The 27,007-nt window shown below is 40.2% G+C and overlaps 1 protein-coding gene across 1 annotated transcript in view; it reads left to right on the top strand.

Moving 5' to 3' along the window:
- The window catches only part of LOC124594447 (uncharacterized protein C18orf63-like), a 127,778-nt gene that overhangs the window by 100,131 nt on the left and 640 nt on the right, over nt 1–27,007 (top strand). Inside the window, exons 8-9 of the mRNA XM_047132823.1 lie at nt 10,025–10,606; nt 10,685–10,798. Of these exons, the coding sequence (XP_046988779.1) occupies nt 10,025–10,606; nt 10,685–10,798 (696 nt within the window). The remainder of the gene's footprint in view (nt 1–10,024; nt 10,607–10,684; nt 10,799–27,007) is intronic.

Raw genomic sequence — 27,007 nt, 5'->3', positions numbered from 1 at the left:
AAGTCAAGGAATTCAGTGGCAAATTCCTATTGAAGTGCATTTCCCCAGCTGACCAGATTTGAACCCAATCAAACACATCTGGGGTGTGATTGAATGTGGCATCACCACTCATCGCCCCCTTCCCTGAAATTTATGGGAATTAGGTGATCTGTGGATGCAGAAGGGATGCCAACTCCCTCAAGCGACCTACCAAGGCCTCTTTGCTTCAAAGCCACGACACATCGCCACTAGTATCTGTGCCAGAGGTGGACATATCGGCTATTAGGTAAGTGGTCATAATTTTCTGGCTGATCAGTGTATACTAGCCTTTTCCCCACAGCTTTGCATGCATGTATTACACACATCCTTTCCTCTCCCCAATATTTTTCAATCTCCTCCACCCCCACTTTGACCATCTCCTTCTCCTCCTTTCTCTGACCATCCCGTCCCTCCTCCCTCTCTCTCTGTCAGTACTCTTCACATGGTCCATCCTTTCATTGCTCCCCTGTCCGCCCATGACCTACTTGCCCCCTCTCTGCCCCCATTCTCCTCACCACTCCCTCTGCCTAACTCTTCCAACCCACCTCTTTGCCCATCTCCTTCTCCCTCACTTCTGCCCATCTCCTCCTACTTACTCCCTCTATCCAAACCTTCCAGCCCCCTCTCTCTGTTGATCTCCTCCTATACACCCTCTCTCTGTCCATCTCCTTTCCCCTAGTTGTTCTACTCCTCTGTCATCTCTCTCTGTCTATCTCCTCCTCCCCTCTCTCTCTCTCTCTCTCTCCCCAGCTTGTCCTCCTCCTCCCCCCCCCCCCCCCCCCTCTTACTCCGTTCATTTCCTGCTCCTGAGTATCTCTCTTTGTCCATCTCCAGCTTCTCTCACCCTTTCTGTCCATCTCCTGCCTACTCTGTCTGTCTCTCTCCTCATCCCTTCTCCATTTCTGCTCCCCGCCCCTGTCCATCCCCTCCTTACCTATCCATTCTCTCCTGCCCCCTCTCTCTCTGTCTATCCCCCCCTGTCCATTTATACTCCCACAGCCATGCCCATCTGCACATATGGCCCCCAGATAACAGGACAATAAAGCAAGCTTATATTACTGTACAACACTGTCATACTGGGCACGGTACACATCAGGGGTGGGGAAACCATTTCTGCTGTGCTGGCCATCCTACACAGGAAGGAATGAAAAACATGTTATCCTGTATCACAGTTAATAGGAGTTTATAAACACCACATTGCTGACAATCGCCAAGTTTGCTGTTTTATGCCAATTTGACTGGAATTGATCCAGGGGCCTGGGAAGATATCCTTGACATACATATACACATACTGTTAGAGCTTGCTTGGAATATCCTATTATAGGATTCACAACACTAATCGGTAAGTTTGACAAGCTATAAAAAGGTTTCACAAGTGATAAAGACTAGTAATTGTGCAACTTGGTAAGAACATAGTGAGTATACTAACTTAATGTCCAACTCTCACATAATGAACCTAATGAATGAAGAAAATGAGAAGCATAATGAACAGAACACTGATTGACTAACCATTGCTGACTAAGATAGTATTTGTATTGATTGAGTGCTCACCCATAAATGACTGATGCTTTCTGCATTACACCTATGTAAAGACACACACAGCATGTAAATGATGTGATATTATAATACTAAGCTATTTTGTTTTAGACTGTTACCAAAAAAAAAAAAAAAAAAAAAAAAAAAAAAAAAAAAAAAAAAAAAAAAAAAAAAAAAAAAAAAAAGAAACGATGAAAATAGAATTGGTTGTGAAGTTATCTGAATTACAGTAGAGCGTCAATTATCCGAAGTAATTGGGGGACATGGGTGTTCGGAAAACTGGTTTGTTCGGATAATCGAAGTGTACATGTTTATTTGCCAAAAAGAAGTACTGTACAGTAAATTAATTCATAAAAACAGGCATCTCTTTTAGTAATACAAAAGTAACATACAAAGGCAACTTCAGTAGGAATATATAGTATATGGCACAGTTTATTAAACAAAAATATATACATATTACATACGCATTTTGCATGAACAGTACACACAGTATACAAAATTAATGTTTAAAAAAATTTGCTTTGCTCATCTTTTGTTTTTTTATATCCGTAATTGTCGACTTCCCCACCTTGTACTCATTGGATAAAGTGGTTGCAGATTCACCTTCTTCTAACCTTTCAATAATCTCGTACTTGTCCCTCATAGAAAGGACAACACATTTACGTTTAAGCATTTTGTATTGTCAAGTTCACTTCTACACGCAGCAGCACACAAGTGGTCGTAACAGAGAACAGAAGGTGACTGCACCGTGAGAAGCTCTTCTTGGGGGCGCGCAATCCTTCAAACTGCGCGGAGCGGCACGCTTCAACTCTAAGCTGGCACAGCTGTTGCTGTGAACAGCTTTGATACTGCCGCTACTTCTACTGCCAGTGCCAAGCCGACAGGAGTGTGCTGATTATTGAAACACAGTGACTGGCGGCTTGGCTGGTCAGCAGCGCCTTGTGAAGGCCCCATTAGAAGCAATGTTCCGCCAGCGGTGGCCCAGTGCGGCAACTACTGTGGGAAACTTGGTTTGGGAGTGAGGGGGATGATGGACGGTAGAGTGGGAGAGTAACAGGTGCGAGCGAGTACACAGTTCGGTTAAGCGGTCATTCGGTTGACCGACGTTCGGATAATCGACGCTCTACTGTAACTATAAAATGTATAATCAGAAATTAGCAAAATTACAGGTACTACTTTACGATGTGGAAGTTTTCTGTACACCGCGATTTTCAAAGACCGCCTAGAATTTTATGGAAAGTTTCAGTTTATAATTTGTATAAATAATGAACTAACTAGTAACTTTAGGAAATTTATTCATTTTTGAAATCAGAAAACTTATTACTACAAAACTATAACAGTAGAATTTTGACAAGGTTGCATCGTAAATGTCAAACATTCTGGAATAAGAAAATTTTGAATATGAATAACTTTTGAAGTATCAGTTTATCATAGAAGTAAAATGCTTGCTTGAGAGAGGAAAATGAGGAGTTTCAAATAAGCCATGTCAGTTTTGAAACAATCAGTTATTAGGGAGTAAAATTTTTAAATGCAAGTGGTTTACATAATTCTAGAATAAAAAATATTTCCTCAGATAAAATGTCTCCATATAAACTAAATATTCTTTTAGCATCAGTAGCCTGAAAACATTCCTATGAATAATAAAGTTTTGTAAAACAGGGGAGAGTGTTGTCCAAGAAACACATGATGTTTTCTGGTCAGTGTTTCAGTGTGGTGACATATTTTACAATCACATCAAAGAAGGTGCACTAGAGACTACCATAAGCAGTTTCCAGTGTTTTCTGCTGTATTTGTTGCTGTGAAACTTGAGGCTGTTTTTTGTGCAGCAGTTGCAAATATTATAAGTTCTACATACTTAGTTGCTGTAAGATATATTACAGCAATGTGGCTAATACTCTTAATTCTTCAGATACAGAGTTAAATGGTATGTTTTTAACATTAGCTTCATCATGTGTGGGCAGTTGAGCTGTACCGTGTTACTTATGCCCCATCTTGTATGTTGAAATGGGAGGTCTTCTACCATGAGACAAGTTATATTTGCAAATGAACTGAGTTTCTTTAACATCTTAAAGATTTCCCCTCTCTTGCAATGAAAATTTGCCTTGGTTGCCAATAGCTTCTATTTCAAAATGTTTGCAACTTGCAACTGGTTTACAGTAATACTTATTGTCAATATAGTTTCATTTCCTGATTATTCATGTATTGTAGAGTAATAGTGTAACACACATACAATTACAACACTTTTGAGTAGAGTACTTGTGCCTATGTACATGACATGCTGTACCATGGAACAGTTTTTCACATTCATAAAAAACCTTATTTTGCATAAAAAAGAGTGCAGTACACATAAACTAAATGCTATCATTTCAAAATGGATGGACAAAATATGTTAAACTTTTATTACTGGACTGGCTGGAGGCAAAAGCTTTAAAACTGTTCCAAGGTACCATGTTCTCTCCTATTACATGAATAAGAATTTAGCAGTTTTAAATATTTGTAGTTTGTACACTGTGCATCATGCAAAACAAAAAACTGTTCAAGGAGTACAATTGTAGCAAGTGGGAGCTATTCCACCTTGCTACATCATTGGATTATACAGACAGATATTGCCAATAGCTAGCAGCATCATCCAAATTAAACTGAGGGGTCAAAACATACTAAATGACAAGTTATCAAGAATACAGAATTAAACCTATGGCAGTTACATCAAATATACGCATTACAGAGTTATTTCATTTGGAAATTAAATTTATGTTAATCCTTTTCATCATAAATTTTTACCAATACTGCAGTATCAAAAAGTAACCAGTAATAATTACGTTATTGCTCCCTCACACTGTTGGATCCCTTAGGACATGATACTGCCCTACTCGCACCATCTGCCTCCAGTTCTTCCTGCCTCTTTGCATCCAGTGATATCCATCACTCTGTAGTCTGGGGCACCTTTTCTTGCCATTTGTACTTCTTGGCCATACAGGGAGTCTTGAGCCTTCCATCTTCCATTCATACATCTTACACACGATTCTACCAGGGTATATTCTGACAACATGATCAGGCCACTGCTAACATCTTGCTTGACAATGTTCATTGATTCGCTAGATTAACTAGCTCTTCATTCAATCTCCAAATTCATCTTTGTGTTGCTTTGTGAAACGTTCTAATGATTTCTCTGTACACTTTTATTTTCAAAGACTGAGAGTTAGTACTCTTCTCTTTTGATCACAATCTATATTTCTGCACTGTAGAGTTTCAAGTTTTCCTTGTCAGATGTTTGGAGGTTAGAAGTTTTTGGAGGGAAAACTAAACTTGGTTTACATTCCATAGTCTAGTTTGGTATTCAACTTCTCTACTGTTAAAGTCATTTATATTTACACACAGCTATTTGAATTTGTGAGTGTTCTTGAAAGTGTAGTTTTCTGTATGCATGTCATCACGTTGTTGTGTAGTCATATTTTCCCTCTGTAATATTGTTTATTCTTTCTTACCGTCATTAGTTTTTAAACTATTTTAGGTGGTTTCATGTTGTTACTTGAACAGCACTACCATTTCATCACTGTTATTTCCTATTAAAACTATCTCATCTGCATAGGCCAATAGATTTGTCTGTGGTTTTTCCTTTTGATGCTTATTTGGTTTCTCTGACTACATTTTCCATGACAAAGTTGAAAAGAAGTGGAGATAATGCATCACCTTGCGTCAGTTCAATAACGAGCATGTCATTCTGCTTACCATCTTCTCCATATACGTTTTGACCAGGCTGATGAATTTGTTAGGGATTCCATATTCTGCCATGAGTTCCCATACTGTTCCTCTGTGCACTGAATCGTAGGCCTTCTGGAAGTCAGGGAACAGGTAGCAGATCCTGTATTCATATATTACAGGATTGTTTTTCGTACTCATCTGCATTAAATTACATTTTTCTATATTTAGAGCTAGCTGCCATACATCACACCAAACAGAAATTCTGTCTAAGTCATCTTGTATCCTTTTACAGTCAGTTAACAATGACACCTTCCCATACATCACAGTGTCATCAGCAAACAGCTGCAGATCACTGCTCACCATATTCATCAGATCTATGTATATAGAAAATATGAGCCCTTCAGCACTCCTGCTGATACCCTTGTCCTGATGAACAGTCACCATCAAGGACAACATATTGGGTTCTATTGCTTAAGAAGTCTACGAGCCACTCACATATCTGGGAACCTATTCTATATGTTTGTACTTCCGTTAATAATCTGTAATTGGGCACTGTGTCAAACACTTTCTGGAAATCTAGGAATATCGTTTCACTTATTATTTGGGTTCAGTTTGTTTGTCTCTGAAGGCACTTGACCCACAACATCTACATGTCTATAGAGTGATTCCTTCCAGGATGTTTTGCCACAATTTAGTGTCTATTTCTAAATACTATATGAAAAAAGAAACAAAATCATACATTAGCAAACAATTAGTGTACAAATTTACAAAATAATTATGGGTTTAGATAGAGAGAGAAGGAGTTTATATATTACTTTTCAGTTCCATTAAGTCTGAATTAGTAAGCAAATGGAAGCTATATTGGAGACACAAATAGTGTCAGAATCATATGAAGTTCATTTTCAAAATTCCAAAGATCTTTAACATTACATAATGTGGTTGTTAATGTCTGCCATTTTTATTTCATTTTTCTGTTGGCATAAATTCTTGTAGTTGTCAGTCATCTGTTTTTGTTTTGAACGGCCAGTGTCAGTTGCTGCTAGCCAGTGAGCTCCCTGCCGCCATTGGATAAGCAGCAGCCAGCAGCAAGTCGCACTCTTAGCTCACTTATTTGTTTTATAGTTTAATTCTTAATTTCTTTGCATGTTTGTGGATACTTGCATAGTTTAATTCACAAATTTTGGGCGTATTATAGTATTTGAGAGTTGTAGCATCACGTTTTACTACCCGTTGTTATGCCGTCGCCAAGGTAGCCCCTGCGGGCTGGCAACACATCCAACATCACACAAGACCAAGGTTGTCTATGCCCAAGGCGTAAGCAATGGTAAACATCGGCTGTTTAGGAAACAGACATTCTGTGTACTACTTCCTGCAGAGGGAGTTCAAGATGGCCTGCAGGAAGTATTACTACACCAACATCTGATTGGCTGGCCAATACTATTTTAAGGCTAGAACCAGCACCGGGCGTCAGTTCACACCAAATACCAACCTCAAGGACGTCTTCACAGAAGACTACATCTTCGTCATCAGAATAGGACTTGGAATTAAGTGTATGTGTTACCACAGACCCTTGTGGGAAACTTAGAAGTTATCTTTTGTTGCCTCTAGTAGGAAATTCTCACTGGCTTACTGATTGTGACTTTTCATTGTTATTCAGTCATTTCCATGTAAAAAGAAAAAAAAAATTGTTAGGGATGGATAGGGACTGCACCTGTTGTGTACGGATTCTGGGGGAATTGGCCACTATCCGTAAACAGCTGGAAGTTGTGTTGGCCGTGATCGACAGGCTCCAGGCTGTTGCCCTGGGCCACGGTGACATTGGGACACCCGAGGCAAGCACTTTGGCACCTCTGGAACCTGTAGCATCGCCTGGGATCTCTGATGACACTGCACCCTCGGATTCGGACGTCCCTGCCAGTCGACACTTGCCTGACAGTGATTGGCGAACCGTGGCGGGGTCGCGAATCCCTGGGCGGAAGGCAAAAGTTGGTGCTGGCCACAAGGCTGTACCCTTATGCCTCCGTAACAGGTTTGAGGTACTGCCCACTGCTGAGAGTACTTCTGAGCCAGCAAGGGCGCCCTCGCCTGTTGTGGCAGTGGCCAGTCTTCCTGAGAGGTCCGTACAAGCGCAGTGGGTGGGATTGTTTGTCATTGGGAGCTCAAATGTTAGGCGGGTGATGGAGCCTCTTAGGGTTATGGCAGCTAATGACAGGAAGAAAACCAATGTGCACTCCATGTGTGTACTGCGGGGAGTCATCCAGATGTGGAAAGGGTCCATCCTGATGCCATGAAGGGTACAGGGTGTAGTCAACTGCAGGTGGTGGCTCATGTCGGCACTAATGATATGTGTCACTATGGATCAGAAGAGATTTTCTCTGGTTTCCACTGGCTATCTGAGTTGGTGGAGACTGCCAGACTTGCTAGTGAGATGAAGCGAGAGTTCACCATCTGCAGCATCATCGACAGGACTGATTGCGGACCTTTGGTACAGAGCCGAGTGGAGGGTCTCAATCAGGTGCTCAGTTGGTTCTGCAACTGTGTAGGCTGCAGATTCCTTGGCTTGTGCCATAGGGTGGTGGGGTTTTGGGTTCCGCTAAATGGGTCAGGTGTCCACTACACACAGGAGGTGGCTACACGGGTAGCAGAGGCTGTATGGTGTGGGCTGGGCAGTTTTTTAGGTTAGACAGTCTCGGGAGAGATCAAAAAGGGCTCCATTCTCAAAGGGTACAGGGCAAAGAAACAACAGGAATCGACCAAGCAGCAGTTGGTATTGTAGTTGTAAATTGTCGTAGCTGTGTTGGAAAAGTACCAGAGCTTCAAGTGCTGATAGAAAGCTCTGAAGCTGAAATTGTTATAGGAACAGAATGCTGGCTAAAGCCGGAGATAAACACTGCCAAAATTTTTACAGAGAAAGGATAGATTAAATAAAGTAGATGGTGGTGTGTTTGTGTCTGTTGGTAGTAGTTTATCTTGTAGTGAAGTTGAAATAGTTCCTGCGAATTACCATGGGTAGAGGTTATACCCAACAGCCATACTGAAATAATAATTGGCTCCTTCTACTGACCCCTCCAACTCAGATGACATAATAGCTGAATAGTTCAAAGAAAACTTGAATCTCATTACAAATAAGAACCCCACTCATGCAGTTATAATTGGTGGAGACTTCAATGTACCCTCGATTTGTTGGCAAAAATACATGTTAAAAGCCGGTGGTAGACAGAAAACATCTTCTGAAATTGTACTAAATGCTTTCTCTGAAAATTACTTTGAACAATTAGATCATGAGCCCACAAGAATGTAAATCCTTGTGAAAACACGCTTGACCTCTTAGCCACAAATAATCCTGATCTAATAGAGAGTGTCATGACAGATACAGGGATTAGTGAAAACAAGGTCATTGTAGTGAGGCTCAAAACCATATCAACCAAAACCACTAAAAATAAATGCAAAATATATCTATTTAAAACAGTAGATAACAATTCACTTGATGCCTTTGGTAATGAGGATCACCCTGTGGCTAAACATGCCATGGTGCAAGGCCAGCACATCCTGGCACAGTGTTACACCGTCCGGGTTATCTGGATACTTCCCACTAACACCAACCTATCAGAACTCCGGAGATGGGAACTTGCCCTTCAATATATCCTCTCTTCCCGTTACCCAGCAGGCCTCAAAATCCGCTAATTTCAAGTTGCCGCCGCTCATACCTCACCTGTCATTCAACAACATCTTTGCCTCTGTACTTCCGCCTCGACTGACATCTCTGTCCAAACTCTTTGCCTTTACATATGTCTGCTTGTGTCTGTATATGTGCGGATGGATGTGTGTGTGTGTGCGAGTGTATACCTGTCCTTTTCCCCCCTAAGGTAAGTCTTTCCGCTCCCGGGATTGGAATGACTCCTTACCCTCTCCCTTAAAACCCACAGCCTTTCGTCTTTCCCTCTCCTTCCTTCTTTCCTGACGAAGCAACCTTGGGTTCCGAAAGCATGAAATTTGTGTGTGTGTTTTTTATTGTTTTTATTGTCTCTATCAACGTACCAATGCTTTCGTTTGGTAAGTTACAGCTTCTTGGTTTTTTATATATCATTACAGATTTACGGCTTTCAGATTCTTTCCTTTTGTTGCACTGTAAAACCTTCCTTTTTGCCAAATTTCATGATACTAGGCCAACAGGAAGTACCTTGTAGGTTTTGATGAGTGAGTTTGCGACAGTCAAAATATGTGACATAAATGGGCATGTCTTGTGATTACATTGACTTAGTAGCTAATGTTTATTATACTGCCAAGGGACCATAGACTTTAGTATATGACATGTATTTCAAGTTGGTACATCTACCTGTTCATGAGAAAAAGGAGTCTTAACAGACATGGAGTCAGGTGAGAAATGACAAAAAAATTTCTTCATTGATAATTACAAATTTACAGTGTTTGGATTTGTCCTTTGTTTGTCTAGTGAAACCTTCCTTTTTTGCCAAATTTCATGGTTCTAGGCCAAAGGAAAGTACCCTACAGGTTTTGATGAGTGAGTTTGTAAATATAAAAATATGTGACATAAATGGCCATATCTTTTGACTGCATTGACTTAGAAGCTTAAATTTTTTTACTACTAAGGGATCGTAGAACTTAGTATGTGACATACATTTAATTTCATCCCACGACAAAATCTGCTCTCTTAAAAAATTTGTGCAAGAGCAGTTAATTTACTGTACACTTGCAAATGAAGTATTTGAGTGATAATTAGATGTCTTGTATATTTTCCTATTTTCAGAATTTGGTTTTACCAAATCTGTCTTCCTCTTCACGGGTCCATCACAAAGATCTCCAACCCATTAGCCCCGCTTTCCTTAAAATGACACCAGTATGCAGTTTAGAGCCAGAATGTACCAAAATGAACTCATCAGAGAGTAAAAGAAAAATACAGTTGCCCCAAGCAAAAGGCTCACCAAGTGGAAGTAGATGTGTAAGCCTTATGAGTTCTTCAGAACATGCACCGACACCTGCTGGTGTGTGTCCTGTTTTACAGTGTGACCTAAGTAACCCAACAGTTGCTGACAGTGCACCTGATTTTCAAATACAAGCTGCAGTCAATGAGAAGTGTGCTGAAATTGGCAAAACCAATCAGATTAAGTATGTTCCTATATTCAAGAAGCGTGTTTGTGTACCCTACAGAAGAACTCTGGAAGGACAACATGAATCAGCAAAGAATGATATTAATAACAGCTCTAGTAAATATGCAGAAAAATGTGATCAGCTAACAGGACAAAGCACTACAGAGAAACATTCTACTTCTCTGTCACAGTTACTGATGCAAACCCATGAGTCTTCGGCTCCTGCTACACTTCAAGTTCCTGTAAGTAATGTTTTCTGAGTCAGAAATTTACAGATATATATTGAAACACATGTGTTCTCTACAATCTTTCTGTTTTAGGTTCCGAGTGGTCAACTCCAAGTAAAATTCATTGCACATACATTACAGAATCCACTGCTAAATAGTGTCCCAAGTTTAAAGAGAAGTGTTCAAACGTCATCACCTTCATCAGCGGTAACCTCTTAGTATTAATTAAGTGAAAAGTGTTGTAGTGTGCATGTTGCGTTGGTGATATACTATTTTATCTACAAATTATGCTAAAAGTAGTCACAATTATTGTAATCATCTACATCTACATACATACTCTGCAAGCCAGCATATGGTGCAGGGTGGAGAGTAACTTGCATCACATCTTTTTATTCCACAAATAAACCAAGGGAAAAATGACTGTCTGGTCCCATATCTCTTACCTTGTCTTCCTGATCCTTATACAAGAAGTATATTGGTGCCAGTAGGATTCTTCTGTCATCTGTAGAAAATGCTGGTGCCATAAACTTACTCATTGGTGTTTTACAAAGAGAACATCATCTTCACTCCACAGATTTCCATTAGATTGTGGAGCTTTTCTATAATACTCATGTGTTTATCTAGCAGTACATCTCTGAATTGCTTAAATGATTTCCTTTAATCCAACTTATTGGGGATCTGAGAAATTGTAGCAGTTCTCAAGAACGGGTTGCACATGTTTTCTGTATGCAATCTCCTATAAAGGAGCTTCGGTTTCCCAGAATTCTCCCAATAAACCAAAGTCACCCATTTGCATTCCATACAACCTACCTTACATGCTTGTTTCATTTCAAGTCACTTTTCATTGCTGTTCCTGGATATTTAATTGACCTGACTGTGTAGAGTGGCACACCACTAACCCTGAATTTGAAGAGTGTAGGATTGTTTTTCCTACTCACCCTGCATTAACTTAAAGTTTAGGGCAAACTACCATTCTTCATACCAAGTAGAAACTCTACACAAGTCATCCTGTCTCCCCTTACAGTAACTCGAAAATAACACTTTCCCAAAAACTACAGCTTCATCATTAAACAGTCATAAATTGCTGCTCACCCAATACATCAGATCATTTATGGATGTAGAGAATGAGAGGCCCCACTTCCCTGGGACACTCCAGCTGATACCTTTTTTTCCGATGAACACTCAGCATCCAGAACAATAAGTATTCAAGCCACTCACCTATCTGAGAAGCTATTCCATCTGCTTGAACTTTTATTAACAGGTTGCAGTGTGGCACAGTGCCAAATGTAGGAATATGCTGTTGCCTATCATCCATGGTACACAAGAAATCAAGCAATAAAAGAGCAAGTTTACTTTTGTATGAACAATGATTTATAAATCTTTGTTGATTTGTGGATAGAAGTTTTATTATATTTGAAATCAGGATCTGCTCAAGAATTATGTAGCAAACCAACATTAAGGACATTGGTCTGTAATTTTTCAAATCACTTCTTTTATCCTTCTTATACATGGGAGCTACTAAAATTGGAGAGGCTGACCGAAATGACCATGAAAGCAACAATTTTCAAGAGTTGTCAGGAGATTTCCTTGTGGGGAGGAGACTGCAGCAGGGAGATGTGATCTCTGCACAACTCTTTAACTTAGCGCTATAGAAGATAATTCAGCAAACCCTGGAGAAACTGGCAGGTCCACGTGGTGGCATACATTGATGACACAACATTAATTGCAAAGAATATCAGAGCCTTGAAGGATAATTATACTGCATTGGAGGAAGCAGTGTGGAAGTTAGGACTAGAAGTTAATACAGCTAAAACAAAGTATACAATGATGGGAGATACTGGTGGTGATAGAGGAGAGGCTTCAATTGATATAAATGAGAAAGAGTACCATAGATTGGAAAAGTTTAAAATTCCTCGGCTTGGTAATAACAGAAGATAAAATGAGAGCAGCAGAAATTCAAGATACGATATCAAGTTGAAACCAGTATTATTATTATTTGCAGAATATATTCAAGTCCAGAAATGTTAGGAGAAGTACCAAAATCCAAATACATTTGATCATATTAAGACCTCTAGTAATGTATGGATGGCAAGGCTGAGTGATAACCACAAAGGATGAAGTTTGGTTATTGAAATGGGAAAGGAAGATTTTGAGAAAGATACTTGGGATGGTGAGTAAGGAAGGGAGCTGGAGAATAAAGACAAATGCAGAACTACAGACACTTTTTGGATAGAAGAAAATTGTTGTGAAAATTGACAAGAAAGAATAAGATGGGCTGGGCATGTACAGAGAATGGCACAAATTCAAAGTGTTAAAAAAGTGTTTATAGAAAAGCCCAAAGGGAGAAGAGGAAGTCCCAGGAAAATGTGGTTTGAACATTAAGAGGAGGATCTCAAAACACTGGGAGTCAGGAATTGGAGAAGGAAAGTGGTGGACAGAAAAGACTGGAGGAAGGTGACAAAGGAGGCCAAGGTTCTACAAGCACTGTAGCACCCACCAGTATGTATATGGGAGCTCTTGCACTTTTTTTTGGTGGCTTGAAACAGAGCTTGGTGGAACCTGAAGTGGAAAGCTCTGAAATATTTAACAAAGCATAGAACATGTATTGAAAAGACTGGTTAGATATTATTGACTGAGATCCACCCAACAGCCACACAAAAGTTTTCACGTCAACATATGAAGTGTTCAAAACTAAATACACTTTTGTGTGAAAGTAAATAGAAAATTGGAGTAGGGCAAAAGGAAGAACCACAAGGGTCAAATACAACACACTATTAATATCCAGGATTAAATTTAACTGGTTAAATGCTACAAATGAAGTTTTGATTCCTGGTGAAATAATAAAATTTCATTAACTTTTAATTAGTCTCAGACTGCTTGATTTGGTACATTATTTCATGTAACTATACAGAGTCAGTTCTGGATAGTTGGCAGTGGACTGGGACTGTGTTTGTTGTGTGAAGACACAAAGCTGATTGAAACCAGAAGTGAATAGTAGCAAAATATTAAAATATGTTGGGCATTTATGTTGCACAGATACACGTGAAATAAGGGAAACCTACAACAGATTATATGTGGGAGCACAGAAACATGAATAGAAAAGAGCATTCAACCAGCTTTAGAACACTACCTCTTTTTCCAGCAAAAGTAAACGCATTCTCAAACACACAATCATACAGACACCCAAATGTTCACTGTTGTGGCCATGACAAGACTAATTATTGATACTTGATTATTGAAAGCAGTTGCCTGGGATGACGGAGGTGGGAGGGTTACAGAAGAATGCAAGGAGGGCATATCAAGAAAGAGGCAGGTCTTTGGACAGCTGACTCTGTGGCCGCACAAGATGAAGGGAGTACAGAGGGTACTGCAAAACAGATGTAGGAAGAGGGAGATGGTGGGAAAAACTGAGGGGGAGAAAGGGAGAAAAGGGTGAAGATGTGGGGAAAAAGGAGAGGAGAGAGAAGTGAGACAGGTTGAAAAAAGGGGAGAAAGGGGGGGGGGGCCTCCATCAACTTTCTGACACCTCTGCATACAAATGTTACAACCATGATCACATCCCAGAAGTTCAACATGACCTCAAACAGCTCCTGAAGACCTTAGGTCCATGCCAAGACCTGACACCAAAATCCTTTTCCATCCTCACACCAACAAACCCTGCACTCTTACCTTTCACCCATTCCAAAAACTCCACAATCCCAACCCCACAGATTTTTCTCTTGATTGGCACACTGTGGCTGGGTGCAATGATTCCCCTCCAAACTACTGTCCGTAAGCTCCTATCCTGCATTCAAGACACTGCTCCCTTCCTTCACCACCACTGTGGATGCAACATCCTTGTACACCAACAGCCCCCATGCCCATGTCCTTGTGGTCATGGGACACTATCTGTACCAACTTCCTCCAGGCACCAAACCCACCACCTCTTTCCTAATCCTGCTAGCCAACCAAGTCCTGACCCACAATAATATCTCTTTCAAAGGACAAATCTACAAACAAGTCTGTGGTACTGCCATAAATACTCACATAGCACTGTCCTCCGCCACCTTATTTATGGGCTATCTGGAGGAATCCTTCCTGCTCAGTCAATGCCTAAAACCTCTTGTCCGGTTCAGTTTCCTTTACGACATTTTCATGATCTAGGTTCATGGCAAGGACATCCTTTGCTCTTTCTTCCATAACCTCAACGCCAAATCCCAACTCCACTTCAACTGGTGCTTCTCAATTCATTAATACACCTTCCTAGGTGTCGAGCTCCACTTGTCAGATGACTCCATAGGCACAGGTGTCCTTGTCAACCACCAACAGTACATCTACATCTACATTTACACTCCGCAAGCCACCCAACAGTGTGTGGCGGAGGGCACTTTACGTGCCACTGTCATTACCTCCCTTTCCTGTTCCACTCGCATATGATTCGAGGGAAGAACGACTGCCAGAAAGCCTCCGTGCGTGCTCGAATCTCTCTAATTTTACAATCATGATCTCCTCGGGAGGTATAAGGAGGGGGAAGCAATATATTCGATACCTCATCCCGAAACGAACCCTCTCGAAACCTGGACAGCAAGCTACACCGCGATGCAGAGCACCTCTCTTGCAGAGTCTGCCACTTGAGTTTGCTAAACATCTCCGTAATGCTATCACGCCTACTAAATAACCCTGTGACAAAATGCGCCGCTCTTCTTTGGATCTTCTCTATCTCCTCTGTCAACCCGACCTGCTACGGATCCCACACTGATGAGCAATACTCAAGTATAGGTTGAACGAGTGTTTTGTAAGCCACCTCTTTTGTTGATGGACTACATTTTCTAAGGACTCTCCCAATGAATCTTAATCTGGCACCCGCCTTACCAACAATTAATTGTATATGATCATTCCACTTCAAATCGTTCTGCACGCACACTCCCAGATATTTTACAGAAGTAACTGCTACCAGTATTTGTTCCACTATCATATAATCGTGCAATAAAGGATCCTTCTTTCTATGTATTCGCAATACATTACATTTGTCTATGTTAAGGGTCAGTTGCCACTCCCTGCACCAAGTGCCTATCCGCTGCAGATCTTCCTGCATTTCGCTGCAATTTTTTAATGCTGCTACTTCTCTGTTTACTACAGCATCATCTACGAAAAGCTGCATGGAACTTCCAACACTATCTACTAGGTCATTTATATATATTGTGAAAAGCAATGGTCCCATAACACTCCCCTGCGGCATGCCAGAGGTTACTTTAACGTCTGTAGACGTCTCTCCATTGAGAACAACATGCTGTGTTCTGTTTGCTAAAAACTCTTCAATCCAGCCACACAGCTGGTCTGATATTCCGTAGGCTCTTACTTTGTTTATCAGGCGACAGTGCAGAACTGTATTGAATGCCTTCCAGAAGTCAAGGAAAATGGCACCTACCTGGGAGCCTGTATCTAATATTTTCTGGGTCTCATGAATGAATAAAACGAGTTGGGTCTCACACGATCGCTGTTTCCGGAATCCATGTTGATTCCTACAGAGTAGATTCTGGGTTTCCAGAAATGACATGATACACGAGCAAAAAACATGTTCTAAAATTCTACAACAGATTAATGTCAGAGATATAGGCCTATAGTTTTGCACATCTGCTCGACAACCCTTCTTGAAAACTGGAACTACCTGTGCTCTTTTCCAATTATTTGGCACCTTCTGTTCCTCTATAGACTTGCAGTACATGGCTGTTAGGAGGGGGGCAAGTTCTTTCGCATACTCTGTGTAGAATCGAATTGGTATCCCGTCAGGTCCACACCTGTCACTCATTCCATGTGAAAATGTCTCTTCCTTACGGAATCACCGTATCTCAAGTGTATAGCAGGAGTTTTCAAAATATACCAATAATCTTATGAGAGCATTCATTGGCAGACAGTATCCCATCCAGCTCATCCATAAACAGATCTCCCATGCCGTCTCCTTCTCTGACATGAGTAAACCTGTTAACCAGCCACAGACCAGCAATCCTCTGATCACCCAGTATCACCCTGGCCTTGAAAAGCTCAACTCTGTCCTTCACCAGGGCTCCCATTACCTCTCACCATGCCCTGAGATGAAGGATATCCTACCCACATCCACCAAGAAAGTATTCCGCTGCCCACCCAACCTACAAAATCTCTTTTTCCATCCTTATTATTATCCTATTCCCAGTCCTGCATCCCATTAGTCATTTGCTTGTGGTCGTCCATGTGCAAGACTTGCCCCATACACCCACCCACTACCTCTTACTAAAGTCCAGTGACAGGCATTTCCTACTAAATAAAAGGCAGGGCCATATATGGAAGCAGCCTGTTGGTCACTGTGAATGCAACGTCCTTATACAATTACAAAGAAATTTATTCCACATACTAGGGAAGTGACAATATGCCAGTGATTGTAATTACAGAACTGTACATTCAGTTTGACTGTGAGAATTCAGTACAGTGTGAGGCCGCCGTATGCTACAGTCAGAGCCTCTACATATCATGGCATGGAATCAAAGAGGGCATGGATCTGTTGCTGGGGAACACACTGCCACACAGTTTGTGAGTGCATCCACAAAGCATCTGCCCTGGTTGTAGGAGAACCAGAATAAACAAGTTGCCGACCAACCATATCTCAGACATATTCAATGGGCAATATGCGAGGTGATCATGGAGGCCAGGGAAGCAGTAGTACCCTTTGCTCATGGAAGAAAGCTTGCACATTTCTCATCACACCTGGCTGGGCATTGTCCTGCTGAAACATGGGATGTGGTGCTGCTGGAGAAGGGGTAGTGCACTGGCTCTAAAACCTCCGTGATGTAGTGGTTGCTGTTCAGATCACCCCCAATATTTAGAAGACTGGATTGCAAATCATAGCCAATGGCACCCCAAACCATCACTTGTGTGCTTGTCTGCTTTATTGCACAATAATGTAGTTTGGCCGACTGTGTTCGCCATGGTAGAATCTAACAAGTAAGTGGCCATCTGTGTAGGAAATGCTGAAGAGGGACTCATCCATAAGCACTTTATTTTGCCAGTGATGGTGTTCTACTCCCTTAGTATGTAAGGTGTTGGTGGTTTCTGGTCGATGGAAGCCAACACAATGGCATTGTGCCACCCTTAGCAGATGTGTTGAAACATCAGTGCAGACACGTAAACACCCACTGCAGTGCTCCAACATCAAGGCTACAGTGTGAATGAAGGTGTTCTGTTGTTTACAGATATGTGGACAAGATGGTAGTCATTCAGTACTGGGGTCACATTTTGTGGTAGAGCTCCCACTCATCTCCGTGTTCCACCCCCTTCTATCCATTGCTTCCACACATGCATCACAGTCATTGCAGCGTAGCCGTACAAGCCACAGTATCACGGTACCACAGGCCTGTTTCCCAGAAACCAATTATACTGCCCATTTGAACTGAATGACTTGCTGATATAGCGCCATTAACTTTGGCGAGGCCTACCAGCACTTGCTTGCATATTTCTACTGTTTAACAGGTCTGCACCAACTAAGCATTGTGTAATACTGACTCTTCTATCCACTGGTTCCACACAACTCTCATTGCAGCATACCCTGTATCAGTCACTGTGTCAGGTACAAGAAACCCATTTCCCAGAGATTAATCATTCTGCCCATTTGAACTGAATCACAAGATGATATTGCACAATTTAATGCTGGTGAGCCATACTGGCAGTTGCTTGACCATATCTACTTTGTTTTACGGCTCTGCAGTGACTGATCATCATGACCTGTGTGGTCACACAATAGAGGGTACTGCTGGGCAAGTGTGTACTCCATATCTTTCCAATCTTAATCACTTATTACAGGTCCATTGTTCCACATCCTCTGATTTTTGAGTGATTTTGAACATTCCTTCAGGATGTTGCCATTTTCACAAACATTAGTATAGATATATTTTGCTAGTGTCTGTTGGTTAAGCTAACAGCTATCTTGTGATACTCACATTGCCTTGTCCCCTACAACATCTCCAGAACAGTAGATAATAGCACCCAAGTTGATGGTATACTATTTGATTTCCAGAAGGCATATGATAAAGCCCCACATTGATGCTTACTGTATGAAGTATGATCTTACTGAAAATAGAACTATTTTTTTGACTAAACTGAAGACTTTTGAAAAGAGAGAACTCAACACAATGTTTCTCGTTGGGGCAAAATTGACTGATGAAAAAATATTTTGAAAGTGTTCCAGGAGATTCTAATAGTGCCATTAATATTCACGATTGTATATGACTGATCTTGTGCATGGCATTGGAAGCTTCGTAAGTCTGTTTGCAGATGATGCTGTTGCATATAAATAAGACAGTCTGCAGAGGATTGATACTTGGTATAGGGACTGGCAGTTAGTTGACCCTCAACATAAACATATAACTGCACATAAATAGGGGGAAAGACACATTATTGTAAAAACAATAAATGTCTGGGAGTATTTGTCTATAACAACCTGAACCAGTGCAATCATATAAAACTAATTATAGGAAAAACAGGTGCCAGGCTGGGTAAGAACCATAAAATATCTGGGAGTATCTGTCCAAAGCAACCCAAACTGGAACAGTCACATAAATCTAACTGTAGGAAAACCAGATGCCAGGCTGAGATTCGGGAGAAGAATCCTAAAGAAACATAATTCATCTCTCCATGAGGAAGCTTTAAAAAATCTTTGTTCAACTAGTTCTTTAGTATTGTTCGCCGGTCTGAGAACTTGGCAGGAAGGATAAACATAAGAAATTCAAAAAATCCAAAGAAAATGTGTGTTTGTCATCAAGTCTTAATTTTGTAAGTACAAGAGCATCATGGAGATATTCATTTAACATTAGTGCCAAACATCGCATGAGGGTTTACAGATAAAAATTCCAAAAGCATGCATTCCTGGAAGAGTCAGACAACACCTTACTTCATCCCTCATACATACTGCAAATGACAGGAATGATAGGACAATCAAGAAAAATTCCAACTCTTGCTGATGCTTACCACATGTCATTTTTCCTCCTCAAGTCATTTTTCCATTGTTGGAATGGTTAATGATGTGAATTATAGTAATTAAATGAGGCTTTTTTTAAGTAATCTAGTAGAATAAATCTGGTCAGGACAATGTTATGGGATTTTTGTGAAGTGTGAATCCATTAGAGTCATTGGAAGTTTGCTTACTGAAAAATTTACAGCCAAAACAGAGATGTCTTCTGGAGGAAGCAAAAGTGTCTTTTACAAAGCTTTTAACATGGAAGAGATGCTAGGTTGACTGTACACTGGGTACCTTCACATAATCCTCATATTACATGCATCTAGTGTTTGCTCTTCTGACTCAAATCATTCATCCATTCAGTCAGATATAACTTTGAAGAATGAAATAATACTTTTTTTTTCTTTTTTGCCCTTTGCACCCCATTTGTGTATGTTTAGATTTTGCTGTTGGTTACTATTCCAAGCAGTACACTAAACTGTACATATTTCTCAATTTCTCTAGTATTTTCATTAGAGACTATTTCTCCATCAATGTTACTCAAATGGCTCTGAGCGCTATGGGACTTAACATCTATGGTCATCAGTCCCCTAGAACTTAGAACTACTTAAACCTAACTAACCTAAGGACAGCACACAACACCCAGCCATCACGAGGCAGAGAAAATCCCTGACCCCGCCGGGAATCGATCCCGGGAACCCGGGCGTGGGAAGCGAGAACGCTACCGCACGACCACGAGATGCGGGCATATCAATGTTACTTTCATATTCAAAGAAACTTAAATAGTTACTGACATCATCATTTTAAATGTGTTACGAATAGCACTTCTGTTCACCCTGAGGGTGACTGCTGCCAGACATGAAATTTTCTGTTCAGTTACATGTCTAGCTGAAAGTGTATCACTTACTTGTAGAACAACAGCCTTAAATTAAATTTTAAAGATCAAAATGTGAGGAACACAGTATGTACCTGACCTTTATTATTTTTCAAAATTTACGTTTACACTTTGCAAGCCACTATAGACTGAGGTGACAAAAATCATGGGTTAGTGACATGCACATATACAGATGTTGACAGTATTGTGTACACAAGCTATCAAAGGGCAGTGCATTAGCAGAGCTGTCGTTTGTACTCAGGTGATTCATGTGAAAAAGTTTCCAACATGATTATGGCCACATGGCGGAAATTAACAGACTTTGAACACAGAATTGTAGTTGGATCTATACACATGGGACACTCCATTTTGGAAATTGTTAGGGACTTCAGTATTCCAAGACCCACAGAGTCAACAGTGTGACAAGAATACCAGACTTCAGGCATTACCTCTCACCATGTACAACGCGGCGGCTGATGGCCTCTGCTTAACTCCCGAGAGGAGTGGCGTTTGTGTAGAGTTGTCAGTGATGCCAGACAAGCAACACTGCATGAAATAACTGCAGAAATTCAATTTGGATGCATGACAAACATATCCATTAGGATAGTACAGCGAAATTTGAGGTTAATGGGGCATGGCAGCAGACAACCGACGCAAGTGCCTTTGCTAACAGCACATCATCACCAGCAATGCCTCTCCTGAGCTCGTGACCATATCATTTACACCATAGACAACTGAAAAACCAGGGCCTCATCAGATGAGTCCTGATTTCAATTGGTAAGAGCTGACGGTAGGGTTTGAGTGTGGCACAGACGCGACAAAGCCATGGACGCAAGTTGCCAACAGGACACTGCGCAAGCTCCATAATTGTGTGGGCTGTGTTTACATGGAATTGTCTCAATCCTCTAGTATAACTGAACTGATCATTGACTGGAAATGGTTACATTCGCTACTTGGAGACCATTTGCAGCCATTTATGGACTTCATGTTTCCAAACAATGATGACACTTTTATGGATCACAATGTGCCATGTCACTGGGCCACTACTGTTCACGATTGGTTTGGAGAACATTGTGGACAATTCAGGCAAATGAATTGGTCACCCACATCACATGACATGATTTGCATCGAACATTTATGGGACATGATTGAGAGGTCCATTTGTGGACAACATCCTGCACTGGCAACGCTTTCACAATCATGGACAGATATTGAGGTGGCATGACTCAATGTTTCTGCAGGGAACTTCCAACAACTTGTGGAGTCCATGTCATATCCCATAGTGGCACTATGTCAGCAAAAGGAGGTCCGACATGAAATTTGGAGGTATCCCATGACTTTTCTCACCTAAGTGAACAGTTCTTAAAGAGAGCACTTTGTCAGTATTAATGATTCTGTACTATTTCATGTGTATATTGAGTGAAGGGAAAAAAGCTATATGAGAGAGACCATCAAGGTAGTAGATTTCTCACACACAGTTCCTTAAATACTGGAGCTTGGAGCTCTAAATTTACCCAACAAGGCACCACAAGAAAAATCTTGCCATTTTTCTAAACATTCCCTTCATTTCCATGAGTGTCACTGTTTCACTTTTGTAGGGGCTGTCCAACTTTTAATGATCCTAGTGACATGCATCTGAACATGTTATATGTCAGCTATTTGATCTGGACTCCAAATTCTTAAAACTGGAAGTACTACACTCCGATTAAAATAACTTTGAACTGGCCATCATGTCATCCCCTGCCAATGGCTTCATTTGGATGCAGTATGGAGGGACATAGGGTCAGCACATTGCTATCCCGGCCATTGTCAATTACGCAGGCCTTGAAACCACTATTTCTCACTCAAGGAGCTCCACAATTGGCGTCACGAGGCTGAGTACTTCATTCCCACAAAGAAAAAAAATCCCTGGTGGTACTAGAATTTGAACCAAGGTCCTCTACACAGCAATCAGACACACTTTACTTCTCATCGTGCCCAGTAAGTCTCCCCTGACTCAGGCTTATGGGTGACTTTTCCAAACTCTTACCATTTCTTACTCCTCACCAGTTCTTTTCCTTCACCCTCTTCCTTCCCCTTCAACCCTTCTGCCAGAAGAAGAAGCCATTGACTCTGAAAGCTTGAAAATTTCTGTATCTTTATATGTGTGTTCACCTGCTACTGTTCAATGAGCAGATATTACATTATAGTTTCAAACCCCGACTACTTAACTACAGATGCATATTTCTTTGAAAGGCAATGTTGATCCAGACAAAGGAACTGTTATCCCGCTCCAATTCCAAAATATCATAGAAATCTATGGCAGTTATCAACTGTGTAATAGTTCTATTGTTCTGCAGAGTGACCGTTGGTCCCAGCCACATAGAATCCATCTGATATAGAACACTGCAGCATGCAGCAGCAAAAAATGCTGCTAGTTCTTCTGAACACTGAATGCAGAAGCTAACAGAATATCTATATTGCTATGTATTCTCTGAGTAAACCAATGGAATTCAGTATCTGTGAATGTTTTATTATGTATTCTTTTCAGTATTAAGTCTTGGTGAACAAGCACTTGCAACAGTCTTGTAATCTGTACATTTTCTAAGTCTCTGCTGCCCAATATCAGGTTTATCTCTTCATTTTGATTTTTTTCTCATATTGTATGTGTTTTTTAGTTTCATGAAGTGTCAACTTCTTTGCCTTGGAGCGTGAATATGTGCCCGAGAACTTATTCAATACTATCAAAATTCCTTCATTTTACTTACTATTGTGGCATTTGCAAACAGGGTGTGTTTGACTACCTTATATTTGTTCTCAATATCATTTATGTAAAATGAGAGTGGCACTCCTGTTCAAACTTCCTTTGCATTGGACAACATTCTCATTTCATGCTTGTAATGAGCTGAAATAAGTTTCACAACCTGAGTCCATTTAGTGCTCCCTGGCTGTTTAAAAGAAATTCATCATTGACAGCAACAAAAGTTGTAGAAAAATCTAACTTCCCTCATATGATAGGTTGCTTTCTTTCTAAGTATCTAATTATTCTTCAGTGTTATTCATTTTTATCACTTCTATGCTTTTATTTCATTTAATTTGATTGATGTTCAATAGCTTAGAGTCATTTAAGAATTTAGTTACACTGCTCCACCAGTCACTTTTGAAATGTGAGAAATGGAGAAATATTCTCTGCCTGAATGAAAAATTCATGTAAAGTGATTTTGATTGTGAATGACACTGGTCTTCATCTGCATTTGCTGATGTTACAGGTTTTTCACTTGCTGTACTTTGTGTTCATTTGTTTAAAGTGTCTCTATAGACAGATCTTAGACACATGAATTTCTTATGATTTTTGAAGTTAAATATATGATATGCACTTAGCAATAATTATCAGTGCAATTGGACAGCTTTTGTTCCCTCATGTAAATCTCTTCTGTACTTTTCAATACATTTTTATGACTTTCAGAGTTTTTCTTTTTCATTTCTTTTTCATTTATACAATAATCAAAAAGATTACTGCAAACATACCAAAACAAAAACTGTTTGTATGGCTTACTTAACACACAATACATTACTGCACTGAAGGACTGCTGAAGTTAGGTTTTGCAGGAGTAGTTATCACAGTCATATTTTCTGATGAAGCCACAGGTCTTTAAATTTACCTCAGCTAGAGAATAAATAATCACTCACTTGCATATAAATATTAGGCACACAGAGATCACACAAACCTCCTCTCATCTTCTGTTTTTGTTTATACACCCACTTACAACCACAGAAGAAAAAAAGATTGGCAGATGGCTCGCAGTGTTACTGAGAAAATGTGGATTAGTACTGGTGATAATCACAAAACCTTTGAGGCAGAGTGGAGAGTGGATGCAAGAGAAACAAGAGGAAGATGGAGTAGCCTGATGCAGGATTGAGAGGATGAGAGTAGAAAATGACCAGAGAAGAAAGGACAACAACATAGGAGAATGCACAGAGTAAGAAAGTAGAAAGAGCAGGATAATGACTAGCAGCAGAGGATTAGGTCAGGGGGCTTAAGGGAACAGAAACTGTACTGGAGCGACAGCTCCCACCAGTCCAATTCAGAGAGCATAAAAATAATATAGTTACTGTAGAGGTCTGTAGTATGTGTTGAGGACAGCAGATGTAGCAGTTGGTTTATTTTTGCTGTTAGTCACATTTAAATAATGGCTTTTTGTCTTGGGAGACAATTGTTCAGACATCATAGTTTGATAGAAAGCTGCTAAGTAGCAGCACAACTGGTAGAAGACATGGCTCTTCCTCTGGTTGAATATCAAATGTCTGTTCAAATCTCAAATAGCATGTGATTTGTGGTTGTTACATCAGATCTTGCATCTGATGTGGGACATCTGCCAGGGAATGATTAATGGGGGAAGGATTAGGAACAGGAGTGGCATATGGCATAATACCCTGATTTGATATTGCATGAATGACTGAATAAAACTTTGGGGAAAATCCTGAAGTTGACCCATAAAACATATTAGCATTGGCAAATGCAATCCACATACCCATGGCAGTGCCATGACCTTGTTTCTAGATTTAGCTTCAAGGGAGGTATAATTGTGGGTCACAATGTGGTTGGCTAAGATGATAGAAGTGAAGATACATGTCAGCATGGCTGGTTCAAAAACATTTCTCCAAACAAGCAACTTATCATTTGGCACCGCCTCCCTTCCCATGCCCTCCCCCCCCCCTCCCTCCCTTTTCCATTGTACTCTTTATCAATGTCAGTTCTTGCTATTAATTTTTATATGCACTGTACATAAGTCTTACATGTGGGCACCCCTGGCACACTTCTCAGGTTGGTGCATCAAGCGGCCACTATTAATTGTGATACGCCCCACATAGAAATCTCAATTTGGTTCTCCGAGCTGTGGCTTGTGTCATTTAGGCCTAAAACTTGTCCTTTGTGTCAGGAGGGCACGTTTTGTTGCCAGTCACTAGTTGGAACAGTCAAGAACAGTTTCCAATTATTTTAGTTTTCATACAAGAAGTATTTCAGTAACGTACTAGAGAATCATATGCAGCTAAACTTAATCCAAATTAAATACAGTATTGCTAAGTGAAATACAGCTTTCAAAGTAAGCAGAGCAGTTGAATATTATTGACAAAGATTTTTAGAGAGATGTTAATTTTCTTAAACCATTGTTTATACTGCTTTATATTTATTTCTATTTTGTGAATATGTTATTCACAGAATAATTTAGGGGTTTTTCTCCCTTGAGTTTTGTTAGTATGCCAATCAGTAAAGCTGATAGATAGTTCTATGAGACATTTATTTTGCTGTCATGTGGTATTGTGATGTTTCCATCACGTAGCACAACAAGATGTTTGCAATTAAACAAAATAATTTTGCATCCTTGAAAATATTTTCCAACTGTAGAGGCTGTACAGATTTTAAGTGTGACAGATGTAAAATGTTGGTGAAATTTTGGGTCAATGACAAATTTAGAAAGGTCAGTGTCTTAATGCAGATTAATGTTTCAATTTGTTTAGCTCTTGCCTCATTCAGACAGTGTCAACATAAATCTATGACCTAAGCTTACAACACAGGCACTGCCTACTCCCACAAACTAACCGCCACTGACTTCATGGGTGAATTATGGTAAGAGCTTTAAATGGATCAGTGAGTATTCATCACACATCTTGTTATGTACAAGATCACTTTTGGACTGGCATACTCATGGCATGTTTTTACTAATGCTGCATTCACCTAACAGTTGATCAGGTTAACCATTTTCTTGTATTGTGTAAACAGTGGTTTAACTACACGAGTGGTATTTGGACATCCAGCCCTATGAAATTATGTTAATCGCACACAGTACTGGCATTCCTGAATGCCCTTGATGAAAGCAGATGAGTATCCTGGTTACAGTGTGTGTACTATAAACTGACACACCATTATCTTTATTTGCATGTGCCAATTGACACCCTGTGTGACAGCATTATATAATGTCTTACTGAAAATATTTGTTTACAGGGCTCATGCTCTTCCCCACAGGGAAACAATAGATAGCAAGTGTTGCTGTCGTATGACAGTTTTCTGTAGATTTTCATGTAAAATCTGTTTTTCATAGAAAATTGGTTGCATGTGGGATGAATGTGAGTAAAAATGAGAAGCCAAAACCAAGTGCTTATTTTTACTATGCTGACAATATTTGGCATACAAGGCAATGTGTGTTCCAACGTCCAACCAAAACCTGTGTCTCGTTTCATTTATTTGAAGATGATCTGCCCTTACAGATCAGACATTTACCACAGTCCTTGAAAATGTGTTGTCATATACATCAATCAAGCAACTTGCATAATCAAACTCTAGTACCAGGAACATCAGTATAATACATAGCTTTCATAGTTTAGTAAAAATTTGCTTATCCAGGCAGTAACATACGAACATGGCATTACAGACAAATTAATAAATCAAAATGGCAGATTCAAGTTGAACAGTGTGTAGATATTCGCATTAGGTCTACTCAAAGCAGGCGACTGCGTGTCATAAAGCTAGTGGAAGTAGTAACTACTGCAAAGCATAGTACTGAAAATTTGGCTATCATATCCTTACCCTGTATTTGCTGTG

This window comes from Schistocerca americana, chromosome 2 (genome assembly GCF_021461395.2).
Source record: "Schistocerca americana isolate TAMUIC-IGC-003095 chromosome 2, iqSchAmer2.1, whole genome shotgun sequence".
Lineage (NCBI taxonomy): Eukaryota > Metazoa > Arthropoda > Insecta > Orthoptera > Acrididae > Schistocerca > Schistocerca americana.
Note: the sequence above shows the minus strand (reverse complement) of the source record. Positions and strands in the feature narration are given on the sequence as shown.